The sequence below is a fragment of the Micropterus salmoides genome, unplaced genomic scaffold, assembly GCF_014851395.1.
Source record: "Micropterus salmoides isolate LMB-PRFRI ecotype aquatic unplaced genomic scaffold, ASM1485139v1 Ms_hic_scaffold_3822, whole genome shotgun sequence".
Taxonomy (NCBI): Eukaryota; Metazoa; Chordata; class Actinopteri; order Centrarchiformes; family Centrarchidae; genus Micropterus; species Micropterus salmoides.
Genome location: NW_024043176.1, coordinates 1 through 21,578, shown reverse-complemented (window position 1 = coordinate 21,578; position 21,578 = coordinate 1). Strand labels below are relative to the sequence as shown.

At 40.8% G+C, this 21,578-nt stretch overlaps 1 protein-coding gene and 1 pseudogene across 1 annotated transcript; both read right to left on the bottom strand.

The window, feature by feature from the left end:
* Window positions 1-9,501: 9,501 nt before the first annotated feature.
* On the bottom strand, window positions 9,502-12,204 carry LOC119884986 (protein DVR-1-like). The gene is made up of 2 exons (XM_038695247.1): window positions 11,839-12,204; window positions 9,502-10,635 (listed from the first exon to the last, which is right to left on the bottom strand). The coding sequence occupies exons 1-2, from the start codon at window positions 12,125-12,127 to the stop codon at window positions 9,782-9,784; spliced, it is 1,143 nt and encodes a 380-aa protein (XP_038551175.1). The 5' UTR covers window positions 12,128-12,204; the 3' UTR covers window positions 9,502-9,781.
* A 2,163-nt stretch (window positions 12,205-14,367) lies between these two features.
* Window positions 14,368-21,464, bottom strand: LOC119884987 (annotated as a pseudogene).
* Between the last annotated feature and the right edge of the window lie 114 nt (window positions 21,465-21,578).

Here is a 21,578-nt window from a genome sequence, read left to right as displayed (position 1 = left end):
ACTAGTAATAATATTACCGTTTTAGAAAAGTAATTAGTTACACTACTTAGTTACTGGGAAAAGTAATATATTACTGCCGATCACCCCATTCACACACTGATAGCAGAAGCTACCAATATGTAGATTGAAAGAAATCATCATCGACACACTTTGACATGCAGAGTGGAGAAGGCAGGGATCGAACCACCCATCTTCCAATCAGTGGTCGACCTGCTTACCTCTAAGCCACAGCCAATATTCACTTACCTTTAAGCTCCATTTTGGTCTCCACCAACTTTCGAGAACTATATCTGCCTCTTTAGCTGCTAATTGTTCTGATTTCTTCAACAGCTAGTTGCTAAGGTTGTCAGCTTTTTTTGTTGTTGCTAAAAGCAACTGCCTGATGCTGCAGGAAAGAAAGGTTGATGAGAGTGATGAGACTGAACCTTCATCAAAACTTCATCCATCCGAGTGACACCTTTCATCACACATAGTCATTTGATAAATCGTTTATATAAAATCATTGACTGTTGGAGCTTTAAACATTAAAAAATTCTCCATCAACCCTTTTGGGATTTAGGCGGTGACAACATGACCTACTGTGTAACATCTGGTTTAGTGTGATGTAGATTTTACATACATGTTCAGACATGCAAACGTGTATGTGTGTGACTGAAAGTGTAGGTTAGCGTCTTAATGACACATAGGCTTGTGTTACCAGGCAGGAAACACAGCGATTCCATTATCATTGATTAGGTGACAGAGTGTGTCTGCCAAATGTATATGAGTGTGACACAGACTGTAAAAGGATTAGAAATGTGGGAGCCAAGAAGTGTGTGTTTGTATGTGTGTGTGTGTGTGTGCAGGGACAGAACATTAGTCAGAGTGCTTGTCGTATTAGACGGGTATTCCAGTACTCACTATGGAGGTCAATGGAACGATGAGTCTGTGTGTGTCTGAGAGAGCCTCACTGTCACTTTTGCCACTCATATGATCATCTACTAATATTTTTCTCTCAGGTAATAGCTAATGGCTGGTGTAAGCTACAGCTACCACAACAATGGTGTTTTATAGCTATAATGACATTTAAAACATGATCCTTTTCTAAATGAAGTCAGATACACTGAACAGTGTTTAACTCTCATTTTAAGATTTGTATTGCCACCATAAGACACTGCAGAATAACAGGATGTCATGTTTCCTTCATGCATGTTGCCTTTGAAATTCTTTAAAAGAAACGGATGTAATACATGTAATATTTAATTCAGCATTCATTTTTCACACGTGTGAGTATATTGAAATGTTTGCCCATTTGTGTGGGATTTCATGTGGGACTCTGTATTCATATTTTACCACAAACTTTCCAGGCATAAGAAACAAATGTGAAGAGTTTGAGCCTTAGATGAAAAATCTTTTGTTCACATCATCTGTTTTTGACAGTTGGCAGGTTGGAACAAATATGAGGTTTGACTGTGTTCTGAATGTTTTATTGACACAATCACTCCTAAATGAAATTATAAAATGTTAAAAACTTGCACACACACACACACACACACGCACAAGATTCACTGCTGATGGGCTCTGCAGTGGTCAGCTTGGCGCCTGCCCACTGCTAACCAGCTACTTCATGCTGAGAGTTTTCACAGGCACACAAAACATCAAACCAGTGGATACAAAGACAGCTACAACAGCCAGTCAGCTCTGGACTTTGAGCTGAAGACACATTGCCCCCTGCTGGTCAAGAGAAGAACACTTCCTCTCAGTGTCAGAAGGATTTTGATCTGTTACCAAAATTAAACTCCACTAAGTCCTCCACTCAAGTAAAAGTAAACAAGCATTTGCACTAAAATGTAGTCAAGCATCAAAGTAATTCTACTCAATGTGAAGAATGGTTCCTGTCAGAGTGTTAAATTATGTAGTAACCCGGAAGCAGTATAATGAATGATCCAAGTGGAGTTGTATCTGACTGCTTCTTTATGTTTTTCAAAATCAATTCATCATGTCTAAGCTCATTCAATACCTTTTTTAACTTGTTAAATCTTTATCTGTGAAGTTAAAAGAATAGCTTTTAGAGTAATGTAGCTGAATAACAAGTGCAATAATCTCTGGAATGTAGAGAAGTTTAAGTAAAAAGTAGCACAAAATGGAAATATTAACAGTAAAGTACAAGCATCCCAAAAGTACAGTGCTTGAGTAAATGTGGTTACTTTCCACCACAGTTTTCTGATTTATTGTTTTAAGAAATGTGTGCCTTCTGCCATGTGGTTTGTCTTCAGTAAAAAAGAAAATAATTTAATAATACCTATTTCCTGGTTTTATGGGGATTGAGAGCAGCAGCAGATCCCAGTTGGCCCAACAATCTGTTGTGTCTTCACATCCTGTTCTGTGGGAAGAATCAGTTAAATAACAAGCACACACTAGTTTCAAAATTAAAAAATTTTTCAGTTGAAAGTTTTATGTTAACAATATGGTTTAAAGGGGATTTTTACCCAAACATGGGAACCAGATGAGTAAGCTACACTACATGGACATTGAACGTTTCGCTCACATTATTGCTGAGCATGTCATTCACAAACCATAGGCATTAATCTGCCACTATCAGCCTCCACTCTTCTGGTTTCAGGCTTTCCATCAGATTTTGGAATGTGGCTACAGGGATCTGCTCTCAAGCATTAGTGAGGTCCAACACTGATGTTGGGCGATAAGGCCTGTTTATCCCAAAGGTGATGGATAAGGTCGAGGTCAGGGCTCTGTCAGGCCGTCCCCGAACTGTGGCCACAAAGCTGGAGGCACACACTGAGGAAGGTTTTCCTTCATATTCTTCTCTTGTAAGGCCACAAGAGAAGACAGAAATGGATAGAGGGACTAGAGACAAAAATACAGACGGACAGAAGAGGCCACATCTAGTCTTGATGGCTGGCTCCATCTTGATGGACTTGATTATTCATTTCTCATGGACTGTGCAGAAGAAGGAAGGAAGGTAGAAAGCCAAGCGTTTATCCATTATGTCTGACAACATCCAAACTCTGGTCATAAAACCAGTCAATGAATGCACAGATTTAACAAAAGTGTGTGTGTGTGTGTGTGTGGTGTGTGTGTGTGTGTGTGTGTGTGTGTGTGGTGTGTGTGTGTGTGTGTGTGTGTGTGTGTGTGTATGGATCCATTTGGATTATTTGTAGTCAACAGATATGAACAGTTGGCCTACAATTATTTTACAAAGCAGAAATGCTACATTGTATTCTTTCTGGCCTAATCACCTACTTCCTGATTCAACCAGCTGTTAGCGTGGGTAGCTAATTCAGTAGCCTGCTTGTCGATTTAGGAAGGTAAATATGTAACTAATGGAACTAGTGATGACGTTAAAATAGGTGCCCTGCAGCTATACACTCTGCAGAACAACTCTTGTTTTTGCCACTAGAAGCTTGTTTTATATCAGTGATCTGATAGACCCCACTTTGATCTTATATCTATATAATAATATCTAGTTAGAGCCACTACTTGAAAAATTTTCATGTGTTGCTTTCAAACTGTTTATCTCAGGGTAAACAATACAGCTGAGGATGATGGGAGTGTCATGTAGTTTGTAAGGTATTTGTCCAAAAACCAAAAGGCTTTTCTTTAAGATAAACTGTTATGGGATCAAGGAGGTTTTTAGAATTCATCCTCTGTGAACCTCATATATGTTCCAAATCTCATGGCAACCTATCCAACATTTGTTGAAATATTTCAGACAGGCCCAAAGTGGTGAACTGTTCAGCTGGCCAACATTGCCCCCACAGAGCCAGGCTGCTAGCGAGGCTAAAAACAGACTTGTACCCTTTGTCCCAGACCCAGTGACAAAGGTTCAACCGTGGATCCTGTTTTCTAAGAGTGTTGAAGACGCTCAGGGTGTCCCCAGGCTTTGCCACTGATGTGAAGCTTTAATATAATTTAGTAATAATCTTAGTAATCTGAGTGAAGATTCATTTGGGAGGAGAGAGAGAGCGAGTGTTTTAGTTTTATAGACAGGAAGACCCACACTTAGTGAGTCTGACTGTTAGTGTGTGTATTGTGGGCCCCAGAGGGTAAAGTGAATATGACTTTGTCTTTGACAGCAAAGTACTGTTGAACAGCCTGAGGCTTCTTCCTTTTCCTATCCATCTCTCTACTTCCATTCATCCTTTGTGGCTCTCAGTTCACTTATGTTACACATCAGAGGAGAACAAGAAAACAATATGATTAAGGAAATTGGCGGAACAATAAACAGGAAGGGATAAAGAAATGGATGCAAAAAACAAAACCTCCTCATGGTAGAGGAAATACTTCACTGCTACTAGACAACTAGAAAACTGTACTGGGCAGCTCCCAGTTTGAAAAATGTCCCACATTGCTGGTTAAATAAAGTATATAAACATAATAAAATGATTATGTTTTCATCACACTCACCCTAGTGAAACTAATGAAAACTAAAAACATAACGAGCCATTTTGATGACTATATTTGAGTGCGATTTAGGTCCTAACTTCATGTTGAAATATTGCAATTTAAACGCTGTTGAATCAATTATATGTAAAATACACGTGTAAAAAAAAATGGACATCCATGCATTCTTATCACCTGTAAATGATTAAACCATGCTTATACAGGCACTTTACCAATTTTACACATGAAGGTCAGTTCGCTGGTCATTGTTAGTCTTACTAACCCTCTTTGTTGCATTATGGGCAATGTGGGATCCAATGTTTTTGGAGCCTGACCTGTACTAGGGACAAATAATTGGGGACATTGGCCTCTACAACACAAATCTGGAGTATTCTTCCTTAAATTGGTCCCTTGCGAGCCTGCCAACTTTATGAAAGTGCAATGTTAGAACACTGGAGCTCTCCTTTATTGAGTTATGGGGATGTGAAAAAAGAAGGAAAAGGATCATTATTTTAATTTCTAAACCTCTACAAATAAAAGTATTTGATTCCTGCACACTGTCAAGTATATTGGAAATCCATTGTACAAGGTGTGCATCAGACAACACTTAATTCAACCTCCTAAACTCTACCTATAGTGTTGGTGGTTAACATGATGTAGGGCCAGGCATTGCAGAACTTTAATTTTAACTATTTGTCAAGATCCCCAAATGTACCAAAAATGTTTAAACTAAGTTGTACTGAAACGTGGATGAAATTATGCTGATGTTTACACAATATTTCTATTAGACAGAGTTACAGCAATAAAAACATTATCTCCTGTAAACTGAACGTTAACAGTGTTGGAAGGTATCAAGAATGTTCAATAACAGGACTGGTCAATAATGTTCTCATAAACTGAAAAGAACAACAGTCAACAGAAAACCTTTTAAAAAAAACTTTACGCCAAACATGTTTTTCAAAGTAACATTATCATAACCCACTGGGGATGCTAGGGTAACATTTAGGGAACCTAAACCTGATTACTGGGTCTCTTCCTCTCCTCCTTCACACCCTAAACTCTCGCCATCTCTCTCACTAATTACTACAACCCGTCAGCCTCTCCCGGTTGCTGTGGCGACCGGCTGTCGTCATGGCAACCCTGGTGGTCTGTCTGGCTCCGTGAGGGAGGCGGTGGTGGGGTGTTATCAGCCAGGAGGGTGAGATAAGAGAGTTAATTTATCCTTTAGTAGATAAAAGAGTGGTTGGTCTCCGTCAGTGAAGAATTTAAACCACAGAATAAACAGTGGTGACACTGTACCTTGAGTTAGGTATGGCAAATATTACATTCTAAAACTTGAGGATGCTGATACTTTGATATATGTTATAGTAAAGCAAATGCACAGTTATTTGAGCATGTGTTTTCCAAGAACATGCAAGTTTTATCTTCAGGCCACAATTACAATTGAATAGTTGATTTATCAGTTAGTTAATCAACAGAAATCCGTTATCAGTCAAAAATGCCAAACATTCTCAGCTTCTCAAATGTGTGATTTGCTGCTTTTCTCAGTTTTGTGTCTTTATAACCTGACCATCCATAGGTTTTGGACTTAAATGCATTTCTTTGGACTCTTGGAACTCCTGATGGGCACCATTTTCTGACCGTTTATAAACTATAAAATCGACTAAATCACCAGAAAATTGACAATGCCAAAAATCGTTCGTTGCAGTACTAATTCTGCAATTCCTGCAATGAAATAATCAGATTTGATCTATGAATGACAAGTCTACCATAGTGCCTTCTTATTGTTATAATTTTAAATGGTAAATAATTACAATATTAAGTATCTAATATTTGCACCCTTCTTTTATTCCCTGTCTTTACATTTCCATAGAGTAATCACTTACTTAAGTAGCATTACTGTACTAAACATGCCGAGCAGTATACTGAGTACAAGGGATAGGAGAGGGAAAGGAGAGTTGCTCAGCTTTAGATTAGCCCTCATCTAACTACAGGTGCTGGTCATGTAATTAGAATATCATCAAAAGTTGATTTATTTCAGTAATTCCATTCAAAAAGTGAAACTTGTATAATGTATACATTCATTCCACACAGACTGATATATTTCAAGTGTTCATTCCTTTAAATTTTGATGATTATAACTGACAACTAAAGAAAACCCCAAAATCAGTATCTCAGAAAATTAGAATATTGTGAAAAGGTTCAATATTGAAGACACCTGGTGCCACACTCTAATCAGCTAATTAACTCAAAACACCTGCAAAGGCCTTTAAATGGTCTCTCAGTCTAGTTCTGTAGGCTACACAATCATGGGGAAGACTGCTGACTTGACAGCTGTCCAAAGGACGACCATTGACTCCTTGCACAAGGAGGGCAAGACACAAAAGGTCATTGCTAAAGAGGCTGGCTGTTCACAGAGCTCTGTGTCCAAGCACATTAATAGAGAGGCGAAGGGAAGGAAAAGATGTGGTAGAAAAAAGTGTACAAGCAATAGAGATAACCGCACCCTGGAGAGGATTGTGAAACAAAACCCATTCAAAAATGTGGGGGAGATTCACAAAGAGTGGACTGCAGCTGGAGTCAGTGCTTCAAGAACCACCACGCACAGACATCTGCAAGACATGGGTTTCAGCTGTCGCATTCCTTGTGTCAAGCCACTCTTGAACAAGACACAGCGTCAGAAGCGTCTCGCCTGGGCTAAAGACGAAAAGGACTGGACTGCTGCTGAGTGGTCCAAAGTTATGTTCTCTGATGAAAGTAAATTTTGCATTTCCTTTGGAAATCAAGGTCCCAGAGTCTGGAGGAAGACAGGAGAGGCACAGAATCCACGTTGCTTGAAGTCCAGTGCAAGGTTTCCACAGTCAGTGATGGTTTGGGGTGCCATGTCATCTGCTGGTGTTGGTCCACTGTGTTTTTTGAGGTCCAAGGTCAATGCAGCCGTCTACCAGGAAGTTTTAGAGCACTTGTTTTTTTTTTATGTTTGTCTCAATTGTGTGTCACACGTTTAGTATGTCTACTTTCTTCTGCTTAGTTTTGTTGTAAATATAATTGTAATCTATTTTATAGGATGTATGTCTATTGACAACTGGCCGGGGACAACAGTTGGAAATTATCCGTAGAGGCTAAAGCTGCTCTTTTTATCAAAAGGGACTGTCCACGATATTATAAACAAATAAACTAAACTTCATGCTTCCAGCTGCTGACCAACTTTATGGAGATGCATATTTCATTTTCCAACAGGACTTGGCACCTGCACACAGTGCCAAAGCTACCAGTACCTGGTTTAAGGACCATGGTATCCCTGTTCCTAATTGGCCAGCAAACTCGCCTGACCTCAACCCTATAGAAAATCTATGGGGTATTGTGAAGAGGAAGATGCGATACACCAGACCCAACAATGCAGAAGAGCTGAATGCCACTATCAGAGCAACCTGGGCTCTCATAACACCTGAGCAGTGCCACAGACTGATCGACTCCATGCCACGCTGCATTGCTGCATTAATTCAGGCAGAAGGAGCCCCAACTAAGTATTGAGTGCTGTACATGCTCATACTTTTCAGTTGGCCAACATTTCTAAAAATCATTTTTTTGTATTGGTCTTAATATTCTAATTTTCTGAGATACCAAATTTGGGATTTTCATTAGTTGTCAGTTATAATCATCAAAATTAAAAGGACACTTAACACTTGAAATATATCAGTCTGTGTGGAATGAATGTTTACATTATACAAGTTTCACTTTTTGAATGGAATTACTGAAATAAATCAACTTTTTGATGATATTCTAATTATATGACCAGCACCTGTATGTATCATGGTTCTGGATAGAGGTCTGATAGAACTGCAACATTTCAGTTAGTTTTTAGTCTCTACATTTTGTTTGGGGAAAAATTTAAATATAATCTCATTGGATGGTAGGCAATCTTAGTGACAAAAAACACAGAACATGATTAGAGTTTCATAGTGTTGTGCTGCTGAAGAGGGCAAGGCCTCTAACCTTCTGATGTAGACGGGCAAGAACAGAGGACAAAGTCTGGCAATACTTCAACATGTCATTTTCACAGTGACATGTTTCAGGGGGTACTCTGCTCACTGCCTCTATCCCTGTTTGTAGAGGGCGCCCAAAAAGAATCTCAAATGGGCTCAAACCTTACCTGGTTCTTGCCTTCGTTCTCATGTACGTCAACACCACCGGCAATGCTTTGGTTCATGGTCTCACTTAGCTAGCTTAGCTTTTAGTGTCCTATTCCTTCTCCACTGGTCTTGTTTTGAAGTTGGAAAAACCTAAATCTAGTTGGGAAACACTACTTTTTTCCTTTAGCTAAAAATCTCCCTCATCAGGTGATCAAATGGTTTATCTGGTGGTGGATGTGCTGCTAAAGGAACCTGTAATCCTCTATGTTGTTCGTTAGGCAGATTGAGCATGTTTGACAAAAGTTGTGAGCATACGCTGTGAAACCTTTCATGAACCAGTGTCTTGCTTCACCACAATATTTCATTAGTGATACAGTTAGTTTTACAGCACCAGCCCTCTGTAGTTTTCTAGGACAGCTAAAAAAAATATATAAATAAATGGCTCTGACCGCTGCTCCTGTTTAGGAGAGGGAAAAACTATGACATTAGATCAAAATGTAGATTTTATTTTAAAAGCGTTACAACAAACAAAAAATAAAATCGATGACTCTCAGATGTGAGTTGAGTTACTTTTGTTTTGGAAACTTTGATTTCCCCCCTCCCCCTTTTTTGTTGCCATTTATGACACTTTCATTGCAAGCTACTACAGTCTATTCCCCCCCCCCCCCCATATGTAGAGTCATTTTACTTATTGTCTTATCCTCATATTTGGGTTACTTTGCCTTTTCTTGTTTTACTGATACTGTGTGATTTTAAATTGTTGTTTGTTTTTATGGTTTTTGTGTGGACGCCAGGCAGACCTTCTTCCTCACTCACTGGATTGCTGCTCAGAGCACAGTCGTGCTTCAGTAGAAATTACTGTGTAGTTTACATGTACTGTTGAAAGAAAAAAAAATAAATAAATAAATAAAACCCACACTGGATTCTTTTCCACCAAGCATCAGTAAAGAGAACTCCACCAAAATAAGTGACTGAAGAGAACTTTAAATCCAGTCTTAAAGTGTGGCTTTACAGCAATATTTATTAACATCAGCCTTCATATTAAAAGAGGTCTACATTTCTGTGAGAACAAACAAAAACATATTTTAAATTCTTTAAAATCATTGATTGCAAAGAACAGTATGAAAACCTGAACTGACAAATCAAACATCATGAAGTCACATTAAGAAAGTATGACTCAACTTTGGGCATAGCTGCTTTAAAAAAAAAATAAAAAAAGGACACTGGGTTTTTGAAAGCCAAGGGCCAATCAGAAAGGTCCACCAACCTCACCGACACCCGCACTCATTCACCACCATGTCCTGGTAATGTCGCAGCACCACGTTGTCGTTGTTGTCGTAGTAGAGCATGGAGATTGGAGAGAGGCGGATGGGGACGCAGCCGGGTTGTGGCGTGCCGTGTGGGTCCAGGGAGTGCACCAGGGTCTGCAGGATGGCGTGGTTGGTGCCGTTCAGACTCTCGCTGAGCGGGAACGGGCACTCGCCGTGGCAGTAGTTGGCCATGTAGCCCAGTGGGGCGATGATCCAGTCCTGCCAGCCCACATCTCTGAAGTCAATGTAGAGGCGGCGGGCCTTGCACACTCTGCTGGGTGTCACCGGGAGGTGGACGGCGCTTCTTCGCTGTCTGGAGCGACACTGGTGGGGGTTGAGGGACACGGCCACCAGTGAGGCCTGGATCAGTGGCAGGGTGAAGGTTAATTCCAGTGGTAAGGAGTTCCCAGGGTGAAAAGGAAGAAGGTCTTCTGGACCTGTGCTAAGAGGTAGCAGCTCTAAAAGTAAACCATAGTTGCGTCCCGGTTTGCGCCAGCTCTCCGACAGCGAGGTGAGGTCCATGGTGATGGAGGTGGGCTCAGGCTGCAGCTGGACTGACTGGGACAGCAGGAGTCTGCGGTTGGCGTGGGGATTGGCTCCCCTCAGCGTGGCTCTAATCACTTTATACAGAGACACGCTGAGGGCCCGGGGGCCCTGCAGGAGGTCTGCAGAGCTGAAGGGCTTCCAGTGGAACTTGATTTCCAGCTGAGCCAGAGACAGCAGCTCCACAGGCTGCAGGACGGACATGTTGAAGAAAAGCTGCTTCTCCAGACAGGCCTGACAGCTGCTGCTCCAGCCAGACACCAGCCTGCCTGCAACACACCAGCAGGGAGAGGAGAATTTTAACTGGGACATTAACGTTTGGCAGGGGTTCATCTGTTTTTTTTGTTTTTTTTTTTATTTAAGTGGAGACGGGAAGCATGATAATCTAAATCAGGGAGGAGAATAATTTGTCATGACCAATTACTTCTCTCTCAAACACACAGTGGTTGAACTCACTGCATTTTTAGCCATGAGCACATTTGCTGTTTTAAAAGAAATTCTGACAAGAATAAATTACACTGATGTGCTGTTATTATTTGCTCTGCCATGTCAGTGAATAACACTTTGATCAATAAATAGCCTAAAAGTGTGTTCTCTTTCTCTCATACCTGTGTGCAAATCTTGGCTGAACTTGCTTTTTTATGAACAAGGATGTGCCCAGCTTTGCAGAAAAGCACAGTACAGAACCACAGCACACAATAAGGCAGGTTAAATTTTTTTTAACAGTTAAAACATTTGTTTATTTAAATTGATTTGAAAATGTGCCACTTGTGCTAGTCCCAAAACCTTTGAATGTTATTGGCCAAATGGAAAGGAATATTTGTGGTAGGCTACATGAGAATGATGAAGTCTGTCCAAAACTCCTCAAATAAATTTACTATTTTCTATCCACTTTACTTCTTCACACTATAGTATGCAACCAGATGTACCAGGGTTGTCAACAGTTCTTAAAGCGGTTGGTGCTAGTGCAGTTTCACACATACTACTATTCAACCAAAGTTGAATATGTTTGATGTACTAGATTTTTATTTATTTATGTGGAATAGGAAACAACATTTTAGGTGATGTTTAAGTCTGGTTTTAGCTAAATACATTAATTACATTTATCATTTAAAGATGAATCGTGCAAAAAAACAAAAACAAAAAAAAAAAACAGCATCTTAAGTAGGCTATAATTTTAATTTGAGTAACTTGTACTGTTAATCAGGGAAAGTAATACACTGGGGATTGCACAACCAGATTTGATTGAGTAACTGTAATTGATTTAAAAAAAAAAAAAAAAATCAGAATTCACATTTGATGTGTTACCATCATTTTATATGCAGTCTATGGTTACCATCTGTGTGTTGAGGTCATGCAGAAGCAACTCAATTTCACAGGACTTGTCTAGTTGCTGGGTTTATGAGCATATTGGGTTTTTACACCATCAACATTTTACACTACCATACAATATGATGCCTCTCTCTGCCTACCTTGGTCTTGCACGTATCGGATGATGTTGCCGCGGACTCCGTACTCTGACACCGTGCAGGGGTCGCTCTCCTGGGCCTGGATGTTCTCTGACCTCCGGAACATCCTCCAGAGCGCGGAGGGGACGTGGCGCCGGGACTGGTGGCTCCCTGCGGCTCGATGTCGCCCGGAGAGCCCCAGGGAGCTGAGGAAGAGTCGCTCCCGGCTCTTCATCTCCTCCACATGGGAGAGAGCACACACAACACCGAGGGAACACACCACTAAAAGCAGCAGAGGACTCAAGTCTTGCATCGTTTTATTGAGCTCAGCTCTGCCGGTTCCTCACCTGTAACGTTGCTCCCGACGTTTCTTTTAACCTGTGAAACCTCCCGGTGTGCAGCTGCATAATTATGTTAATGAGAAGCAGGCAATCAGGCCGGAGATAAGGTGAGGGGGCAGGAACACATAGGCCCTGAGATCAGATAGGCGCTATATATATATATATTATATATATTCGTGGTTACTAAGTATAATCTAAAGACCTCGCTGTAAGATAAGACAACTGTCTAAAGTCAGGCGAAACAAACATCATTAGGACCACATAAGTACACCAGAAGGTCTGTCCCAAGTTTCTCCTCTTTTTCACCTGCGTTTTACGCAGAAGCTATCTAAATGAATTTGTTTCACCACTCACTGCACAAACACTGCTCAGAAATTACTACACTTTATGTAGGATACATGCACAGTAGTAATGTGCCACAACTCGTCTACCTGGTGTATACAGTACACCCATGTAAGATGAGGAGATTGTAGCTGTGGATACACAAACCAAACTGAAAAACAGAAAAAGGGCTAAACTGAGCAGGTCTGCTCCAGCAGTGACTTTTTTACACCATCTACTGTCCATTTTAGGTACTTCCTTAATGTAATTCTACATATCTTGTAATCTTGAGACTGCTTGGAGGGTCCTCACCCCAGTGTTGGAAGCAACAGATTTTAGTATCAAGCTCATTGTTGGCAAGTCAGTGTTCCCAAACCTCTAAGCTGATTTTTTTTTTTGCCCGACTCCTACTTATGCCACACAAATTTGCAGTTACACTCTATGGCCAACAGTTTAAAACCCCTGTCCAAGATGGGGTATACAATTCTAATGCAATACACGTCTTTTTGTCAAATACAGCACATATCTCCTCCTGTGTTTGTACACTGCCCTGGCTCTGTAAATGGAAAACTAAAGAAAAAGTGTCTGGGACTGAGCCACACCACACTATTCCAGTTGTAATTAGTGCGTCAGGTAACTTAAAATGCCTTGCTCATTATAGCAGCAGATTAATGCTCATCTTCCAGCTAACATGCTGTTATAAACACCATTCATCAGTCAGTTCCAATGATTTTTTAATATAGCTGGCAATCAAAGATGATTTTGATTTGAATCATTATGTACAGATTACTATGTACAGTGGTCAAAGAAGAGCAGGAGGCTGTAATTACACTGTATGTGCGAGCCGGGGGGAATAAAGAAGGGGGGGGGGGGGGGGCAGCTGACATTCATCCTTTCAAATAAATGAATAAATAAATCCAATAAATGACTTATTTCCTTCATCTATTCAACACCTAATGGTACGCGTGCATAGCTTGGACACGGATTTGGCGACACACACACACACACACGCACAGAATAAATATGCACACACTGTAGATGAACAATCCACTGATAGGTCAGACAACAGATGATGCATGATGCTGGCTGACCCTTATTTAAAAGTCTCACCTGATCTCACACGCTCGTACAGACACTAAACACAGACCCTCACACACAGACCCACACACACACACACACACACACACACACACAGCTAGACTCAGTCTGAGCCTCTCAGGTCATCAATGGTTCTAGATTTGAGAATTTTGTGCTGATGTTTGATTCGAGTCAAAAGGAATAAGTCACTGTTTTTTGTCTCACTGCATTTTTGATAGATATATCCATAATCACCAAATATGTTTCTTTCCTGCAGGCACAAACACTATTGTCTTTACTGTAAACTTGTGATTAAACTGATTCAAAATATAGAACAGTAATGGACATTTCCAATATGTTACCTCTAAGGACTTATTACCAGGGGACCGGGGGGCAACATTATTTAGATGTTCCAGTGCTTTATCGAAACAAAACCTCATTACAGGATGGATATATCTCCAAAGACGCATTAAAGTACCTGCCTGGTTTTGACTTTCTTATATATTATTTTTCATGAAAACAAGCAGCTTATTTTAGCAACTTCAATTTAAACATCAAGGCAAAAGTCTCAAACGTAAATACGAGGACTACTTGAGAGGCACAGGCACGTCCAGCTGGACACACTCAGTCATAGTTACAGTACTTGAGTAGCTGATCGAGGCCTACACACATCTAGGGCTTTGGTGCATCATGGGACAATCAGGACTGTGATTCTTCAGTTCGAAGGAGCATGACAGGCGCCGATCTGATTGATCAGTCCATATATATTTATATATTTATAACTATAAATCCATCCAGTGAGCTATGTACAAAGTATGGCAAAGAAATTTTTTTTATTTAAATTGTATCAGCAGATGTCATTGGCTCTTCACTGCGTCTAGTCTGAAATGTCTCCAGTGATGTGAACGTTTCATGCTTAGGGGTGAGTCTATACCGGCAACCTGCAGAGGTCTACGACATGGACTCATTAATCCGATCGGCCCCAGAGAAAAAGCTCAGCGGGGTCCATCCAGGGCCTGGGTTCAGTTCTCTAAGAAGGGGGCAGGCGGTCTCGCCACCAGGGTCATGTAACGTTGACCTCCATAATGTGGTCGTCAGTGGAGGGCAGCACTAGGACCTGCCGCGTATGACTGTGGTTGAACACCTGTCCGGGGCAGAAGGGCTCCAGACGCGGCATTGCCAAGCCCTTCTGCTGCTGGTCGCCGCTGCCCACAGAGTGCACGCTGCCCCGGCTGCGGATGCTCGCCGTGTCCCCCTGGTCGTCCAGCGTCTTGTCCAGCAGGGACAGGCTGTCGTTCTCCACACAGCTGTCTGAGGATGGCAAGAAACAAACTAAGATGATCAACCATTTGCTATAATGAAAATATAATTCTGTTGTTTTTCATTTTTAGTTTTACATCCTGGCTCTTTCTAGATTTGGCCATTAACGAAGCGGAGTAACTGGCTTATTCAGGTAACTTCGGGAGTAACTTTGTTACGTCGGGTGTAACTTCCCAGTTAACCCGTACTAAGGTGGATAGGTGTTACCCGAGGTCTGTTGCCACGGCAATTTACGCTGCATCTCTAAACCGCTCCGCGCAGGTTTTGTTCGTGATTATCACGAGGTTACCCTGCACATGGACTACACACCACATCTGTACTCCGTGTTAACAATGAGAAGTAGGATATTATAACACACCACTTAATAAAATATGTTTAGATTTCTTCCTGATTTGTTCCACTGCGGTTGAAATGACAACAGCATAACGTTCACACAGCGAACCCTGCAGCCTCAGGGGAGTTTAGAGAGGAATCTTAATTAATTAATGGGATAGTTTCTTAGATGTAGCCCATCTGTAGTCTATAATTGAATTATCCTAAGTGTTTTCACATATTTAGATAGATTATTTTACGTGTCCAAAAAATAGGGAGCCAGGGTCGGGGTTAATAACCGAGAAAAAAAAAATTCCTAGATAAAAGTGTGAAATTTACAAGAAGAAAAATTGGAAATTCCCTGAAATTAATGTCATAAAAAAAATCACTCTGGTGTTTTCTTCTGAATACGCCGAATCCAAGGCAAAGTCTCTAAGGTGCATGATAGTGATTGTGAGCTAAACTCAGGAGTATTTCCTCAAGGCTAAATCCAATTGCAAAGTTTAATATAACTTTCCAATGCATGCGTAATACACGGCGTGTGTGTGATGTTGCAGCCTTGCAAAGTGAAGTTTCTCTCATAAATGTGTGACTATAATATCAGAGAATATTCAAGTTTTTTACTTGTAGATTCATCTTGGAAATTAAATTCTGTCTCGGATTATTACCCCTCTCCGCTTGCTCCTTTTTTCCTATTACAATGGACCTTATGTGCAGTTGTACCTTTACATCTTAATCATATTACACAGGAAGAGCCCATAAAATACATAGAGATTTCAACTACAATAACAACACTGTGAAGATAATTAGGCTACAAATTTACGCAATGCGATGCCAAAAAGCCTCCCTGGCTTTGTCGGCCGCCACGATATTAGATTTAGCTGTTAACGTGCGTCTTTACATTCATAATTTCCTGATACTACCAATGTGCATTCCTCTGGAGAAATACGGAGCATGCGCCGTTGCGAAAAAAACTCTGCCTGCACGGCCGAACACGCCCCTTTTATGCGAACGCGCACCAACTCCAATTAAGTTAATACCGGGTAACACGGACTCAACTAACCAACATCTTATCCACCTTCGTAGTACCGTTGAACTCCAGTGTAGGCGGTCAGAGTTTGTCAACCCTGAGTTTGCCTGATAACCCCGAGTTAACTCTGAGTAGGTTGAACTCCCTTCGTAGTACAAGCTGCAGGTCTCACCAGGGTCTGGTTGAATGGCCACAGCTGCGGTGTGAGGCAGGTACTTCAGCACTTTGATCTTGGGGAAGGGCAGGTGTCCCGCAAAGAGAGGCATCACCTCGATCTGCACCTTGTGGGTGGCGTCGGCCGTCATAGGCATCACGACCAGCCCTGAGCTCTTCCCGCACACCGCCCAGTTGCTGCTGCTGTCAGCCACTGTGGACGCACACAGACTGACACATGAGCTGAGGTCACAGAGAACTGATTCTGTTCAAGAGTTTGACACAATTCTACACAACAATAGCCTATCAATATTGTTTTTCATTTAACTGCTAAATATTTAGTCTATTAAATGTCAGATACAATGAAAGACTGAAATAAGAACTAAGGGCTTATCAAAAGAAATCAAACACGTGGGCGAAGCTAAACTTACAAATGTTGGGCTTCTTCATTGGAAAATTTGTTTAAACAGGTTTTTAGGCTTTTTTGTCTCAAAATGGTAAAGTATGTGGTTCACACAATAATCATTACATCTGTATCACAAATTACAAGAGCTTAAAGTGATGTTTTGCAGATAATCTTTTTATTCACAAAACACTAACATTTTCCTGGATAAAAGACCAATTAATATTTTGTTTTTCAGTGCCACTATAATCTCCATTCCCTCCGCTTTTAATTATTTTATTAATATATTAATATTAATTAATCTCAGATTTTGTTTATCCGTCTTTTTCGAAAAAACTCGGATGATAAGTCGTTCTCCAGACATACCTTCATACATGAGTTTGGTGGTTTTGAGGCCATCGGTGTCGGTCTTGCTGTCCTCTCCCATCTCTCCCTCTGCAGGCTCAGTCAGCCGTGTTATACACACCTCCAGCCCACAGAGGAGACCAGAGCGGCAGTGCTGCTCGCCAGCAGGAGGTGAGATCTCAGCTCTCACGCTGTACAATGTCTGACAACATCAAACAGTGGTGGGAAACTCTCTTAAAGTTGTATGAGTGCTTAGATAATCTACAACTCACAATTATAAGTATATGCATGTTTTCATACATTATCTTTATCATACCATTTGTAACATTAACCAGTTTCTCCTGCACAACATAACATGAACAGCTGTGCCTTGCTAAAGAGATGTTTTATTTGCCTGTCTAGATGTATCAAAAGATCTATATGATTAAGCTGCTGACAACACAATTGCAGCTTCATTTATCAAAGGAACAAAATAAATGTTGAAGTGGACTTACAGTGACTCTCTCGAGCTGGAACTGGTAGTGGAAGGGTTTGAAGGCAGAGATGTCTTGCTTGAGAGGAGAGAAGTTGGCAGAGAAAACACACTGGAGACAGGAGGGCAGTCGTCCTTCCACCGCACCTCCCACAAGCAGAACAAGCTGTGCTTACTGCACAAACTATATATGCACACAAAAGACATACCATTCATAAATATAATAATGGTTTAAACACATAGACATATATTGTGAGCCAGTGTCCTCACTCGTGTATCATTTGAATATGCTGTTTATATGACAAACGTGGCTCCGTCCACATTAATGTTTTCAGATTGTTTAAAAAAAAATAAAAAATACCCAAACTTTAACCGAAGCAATTGATCTACTGTAAAACCCCTTCCTCCTGTTTCTTACAAAATGTAGATATAGAACTGCCATCACATTGTAAAGAGTATGGCTGATTAGATACTTTTACTCTGCTTGGTATTTGTCAATTCTGGAGGCATCCTGATGAGTTGGCCACTTTAAGATCCCACTGGTTAGCCGAGCTCTTCACCCTCTCCCTCTGCTAAGGAAAACTCACTTTGGTTGCTTGTAAACATTCCTTATTTCTGTAACTACCCAGAGTTGCAACATACAGTAGATCAACTGGTAAATCAAGAGCCTGATCTTCAGGCTCAGCTTCCTTTCGGTGGAAGGCTGAAACTAAGGGAAATAAGATGCTATTTCATATGTATACTAATAATAATATATAATATCATATAATAATATTTCCCCATATTAACCATAAATATTATTAAATGTATGATTTTTACAAACACTAAACCATTTTTTTTCAAATACTGGAAGCAATCGAGTGAGTTTCTGTATTTATTTATTTCAGCTCACCTGTTGTGTTTTAGTGTTGAGGGACTGCAACTCCAGTGATGCATGCTGCTTCTCTGTCAGCTTCACTTCAGCCAGCGTGAAGTTCACATCTGACACATTTTGCACACACACCTGGATGTACTTCCTGTAGGGTCAAGTCAAACGTTGCAGGTCAGACATGTATAAGGGAGTTAGGGGGTTGGGGAATGCAATGGTTAATATTAAATAATGTAACTAAAGGTTATTTATTTTGAGGACTGTATGTGGAAATGTGCACATTTCCTAAAGGCTCCCACGGATGAAAAAGTTGGTTCAACAAAACAAAATGGCCACATCTTGTGAACACGGTTAGGTAAGACTTTCAGTGGCGTCATTTTTGAGTTTCACTTTCATATTTTTCTTACTATGATGAGATCACAAAATTTAACTTTAAATGTAAATGAGATTTTTTTTTTATGTGATAGGAATTTCTATGAGAACGGAGGCTCACCTGCTACCAGCAGAAAGCAGTGAGTGTTTGGTCTTGAAGGGGATGTAGAAGGTGAGGGCAAGCAGCGTGGAGTAGATCGACCATGGACAGTCGATGGACATCTGTGGACATACACCAGTGAGAGTTCACTATCAAAGGTCTTTAAGTATCATGTGACAAAACAATACCCGAAAGCCCTTCTTCAAATGTCTTGTTTTGTCCCACCAACAGTTCCAAACCCAAAAATATTCAATTTACTCTAATGTAAAATCCTTATAATCGAGAACCTAATCCTTATAATCGAGAATCACATTTTTTGCATTTTTGCTTGAACAATTACTTAAACAATGAACTGATTATTAAAATAATTAGCAATTCATTTTCTGTCTGACTAATCAACTAATGTCGCGGCTTTAAAAATGTACAATTTACATTTTCAACTACAAATCCTAGTTGAGCAGCGCCAACAGAAATGGGACATGCCTCCATCAGTATTTCCTCCACATAAGCTGCAACTCTCACTCTTTGAAAAGTGTATGTTTTTAGAAGGCCTCACCCTCTGGTCGACGGCGGTCATGGGCGTGTCTGGGTGACTGTAGCTGCGCGGTCGGTGGCGAACCTCCCCGTTGGTCAGCCTCTCATTGGCGGGCCGGTCGGACCCAGACGGGATGATACACAGAACCTCCAGCTGGAACTCCAGAGTGTGGTATGGAGGGGTGGGGGGCAAGCTGATGCTGGTCACTTTCTCAGACGACTGGATGGACAGGACGCTTTCACCCACCAACTCTGAACACAGGACAGGGACAGAAAAGTAGGCGTGAGAACATGAAAGCTGTATATTTGTAAGTCACTGTGTAAGTATGCATGCGGTGCTCCGACTTTTTCAGTCCTGATACCGATACCAATACCAGGGCTTTCAGTATCGGCCAATGGCGAGTGCCGTCCCCATACTGGTGTAAAATTAATAAGCTACATGTGTTATATTTTGCAGTGCTACTTGACACAACACTGGCTTTTCAGATATGGCAAACTGCTGATGCATCGCGTAGTACACACGTTATTGAGTTGAATCCAGCTTTTTGAGTCAGTATCGGGCCGATATCTAATATCGGATGCATGCAACCCTATTAATAGGCACGCAAATACCTGGTTGTGGTCAGGTTTTTATAAACATATACATAAGAAGCATGGCTTGATTAAGAGAAAAACAGCTGGGAAAGGTAGATTTATGGTGAAGAAATTTTTATTGCCATGTCAGTGTACAACCAGATTTCGAACATGGTTTTTACACATGGTCACGTGCAGAACCAAGCCTTCAGATAGGGAAAGAACGATAGCGGAGAGATGACTTGTCAGGAAAGCCCAAAACACTATACTAAAAAAAACTAGCAAGATAAATTTAATTTTAGGTGTCAAAGATAATCCCTTAAAATATTTGAATCCTCTTTACTTCAATGCAATTGGTTAAATTTAAGCCTTTAAAATGTGTACCGACCTGCAGCAGGGTTAGTGATGCGGGCGGTGCAGCTGGCGGAGGGCAGGATGGGCATGGTGTCTGTGTTGCTGAGCTGCAAGGCATCTCCTTTCTTCACAGCGTAGTGACCCGTCAACAGAGTGAACTTCACCATCTGAGGCAGCCCAGCCAACAGTGGCTCTGAAAAGACAAACACAGCCACAGTGAGCACAACCACACCACCAGGCTGTACTGTTTATATATAATTATAAATGTCTGATGCAAGCTCAGGTGAAACTTGATTTCATAAATATTCACTGTGCTCAGTAATATGTAGAAGCACAATTTATCACTGTCATTAAAACCAGACATTTTTCAAATCTAAATCTATTGCTAAATAGAATGACAGTAGGTTGTGTATTAATCAGTAGGTAAAATACCTCCTGAACTACCCCAATACTAAAATTCATGCATGATGCAGAAAGTTGGAACTGTAGTCACAAATCAGAGAAGCATCAAATATCACATTATTTACCCTCACAGCTTTTGCAAGTGATATCACAAACAATTAAATGACAGCTGATCGAGATTCAGCCCTGCATAATTATGTAAAATACAGAACGCAAGCCACTGAGGCTTTCACAGAAAAGAAAGAGCTGGTACATGAGCTTAACTAACTTATTCTGGTAAACCGAAGAAGCTTCGGGGCTTGTGTGTCATGTTTTGGTTTATTTAATAAAGAAATCTACGAGCGCAGCTTCTAATGTAAGCATTGCAAGTGATTTATAATAACACATTTTTAGAATGTCTAATTGTCAAGAGAAATCAATGTGGTTGAGTAAAAATGTGTCATTTTAGTGTTTCATGAAATTAACTTCACAATGTACAAGCTGGAAAATTGCAACCAATACCACAACCTCAGATTTATTCAAAAATCTGACCTGAGAGAGGCTCCACAGTGAGTTGGGGCTCCTGAGAATACACTTCATACTGGACCGATGGGTAGATATGAGGCAGCACAAACTGCACCTGACCCACCGTGGCGTACAGCTGACGCAACGTGTAAGTACCTGGTTGTCCACTCTACAGAGAAAAAAAAAAGATGGAAAGCAAGAAAATAAGAGGTGAGTTTTATGAACTGAGCAAAGGGTTGAGAGAGAGGGAGAGTGACAAACATGTAATAAAAACTATCAACAT

What these genes read in the sequence shown, in the direction of transcription:
- LOC119884986 (XM_038695247.1), bottom strand. Translation starts at nt 12,127, where the DNA reads ATGCAAGACTTGAGTCCTCTGCTGCTTTTAGTGGTGTGTTCCCTCGGT. An exon ending in CCGATACGTGCAAGACCAAG is followed by an intron (nt 10,636 to 11,838) that starts GTAGGCAGAGAG and finishes GGTGTGTTGCAG; the next exon opens with GCAGGCTGGTGTCTGGCTGG.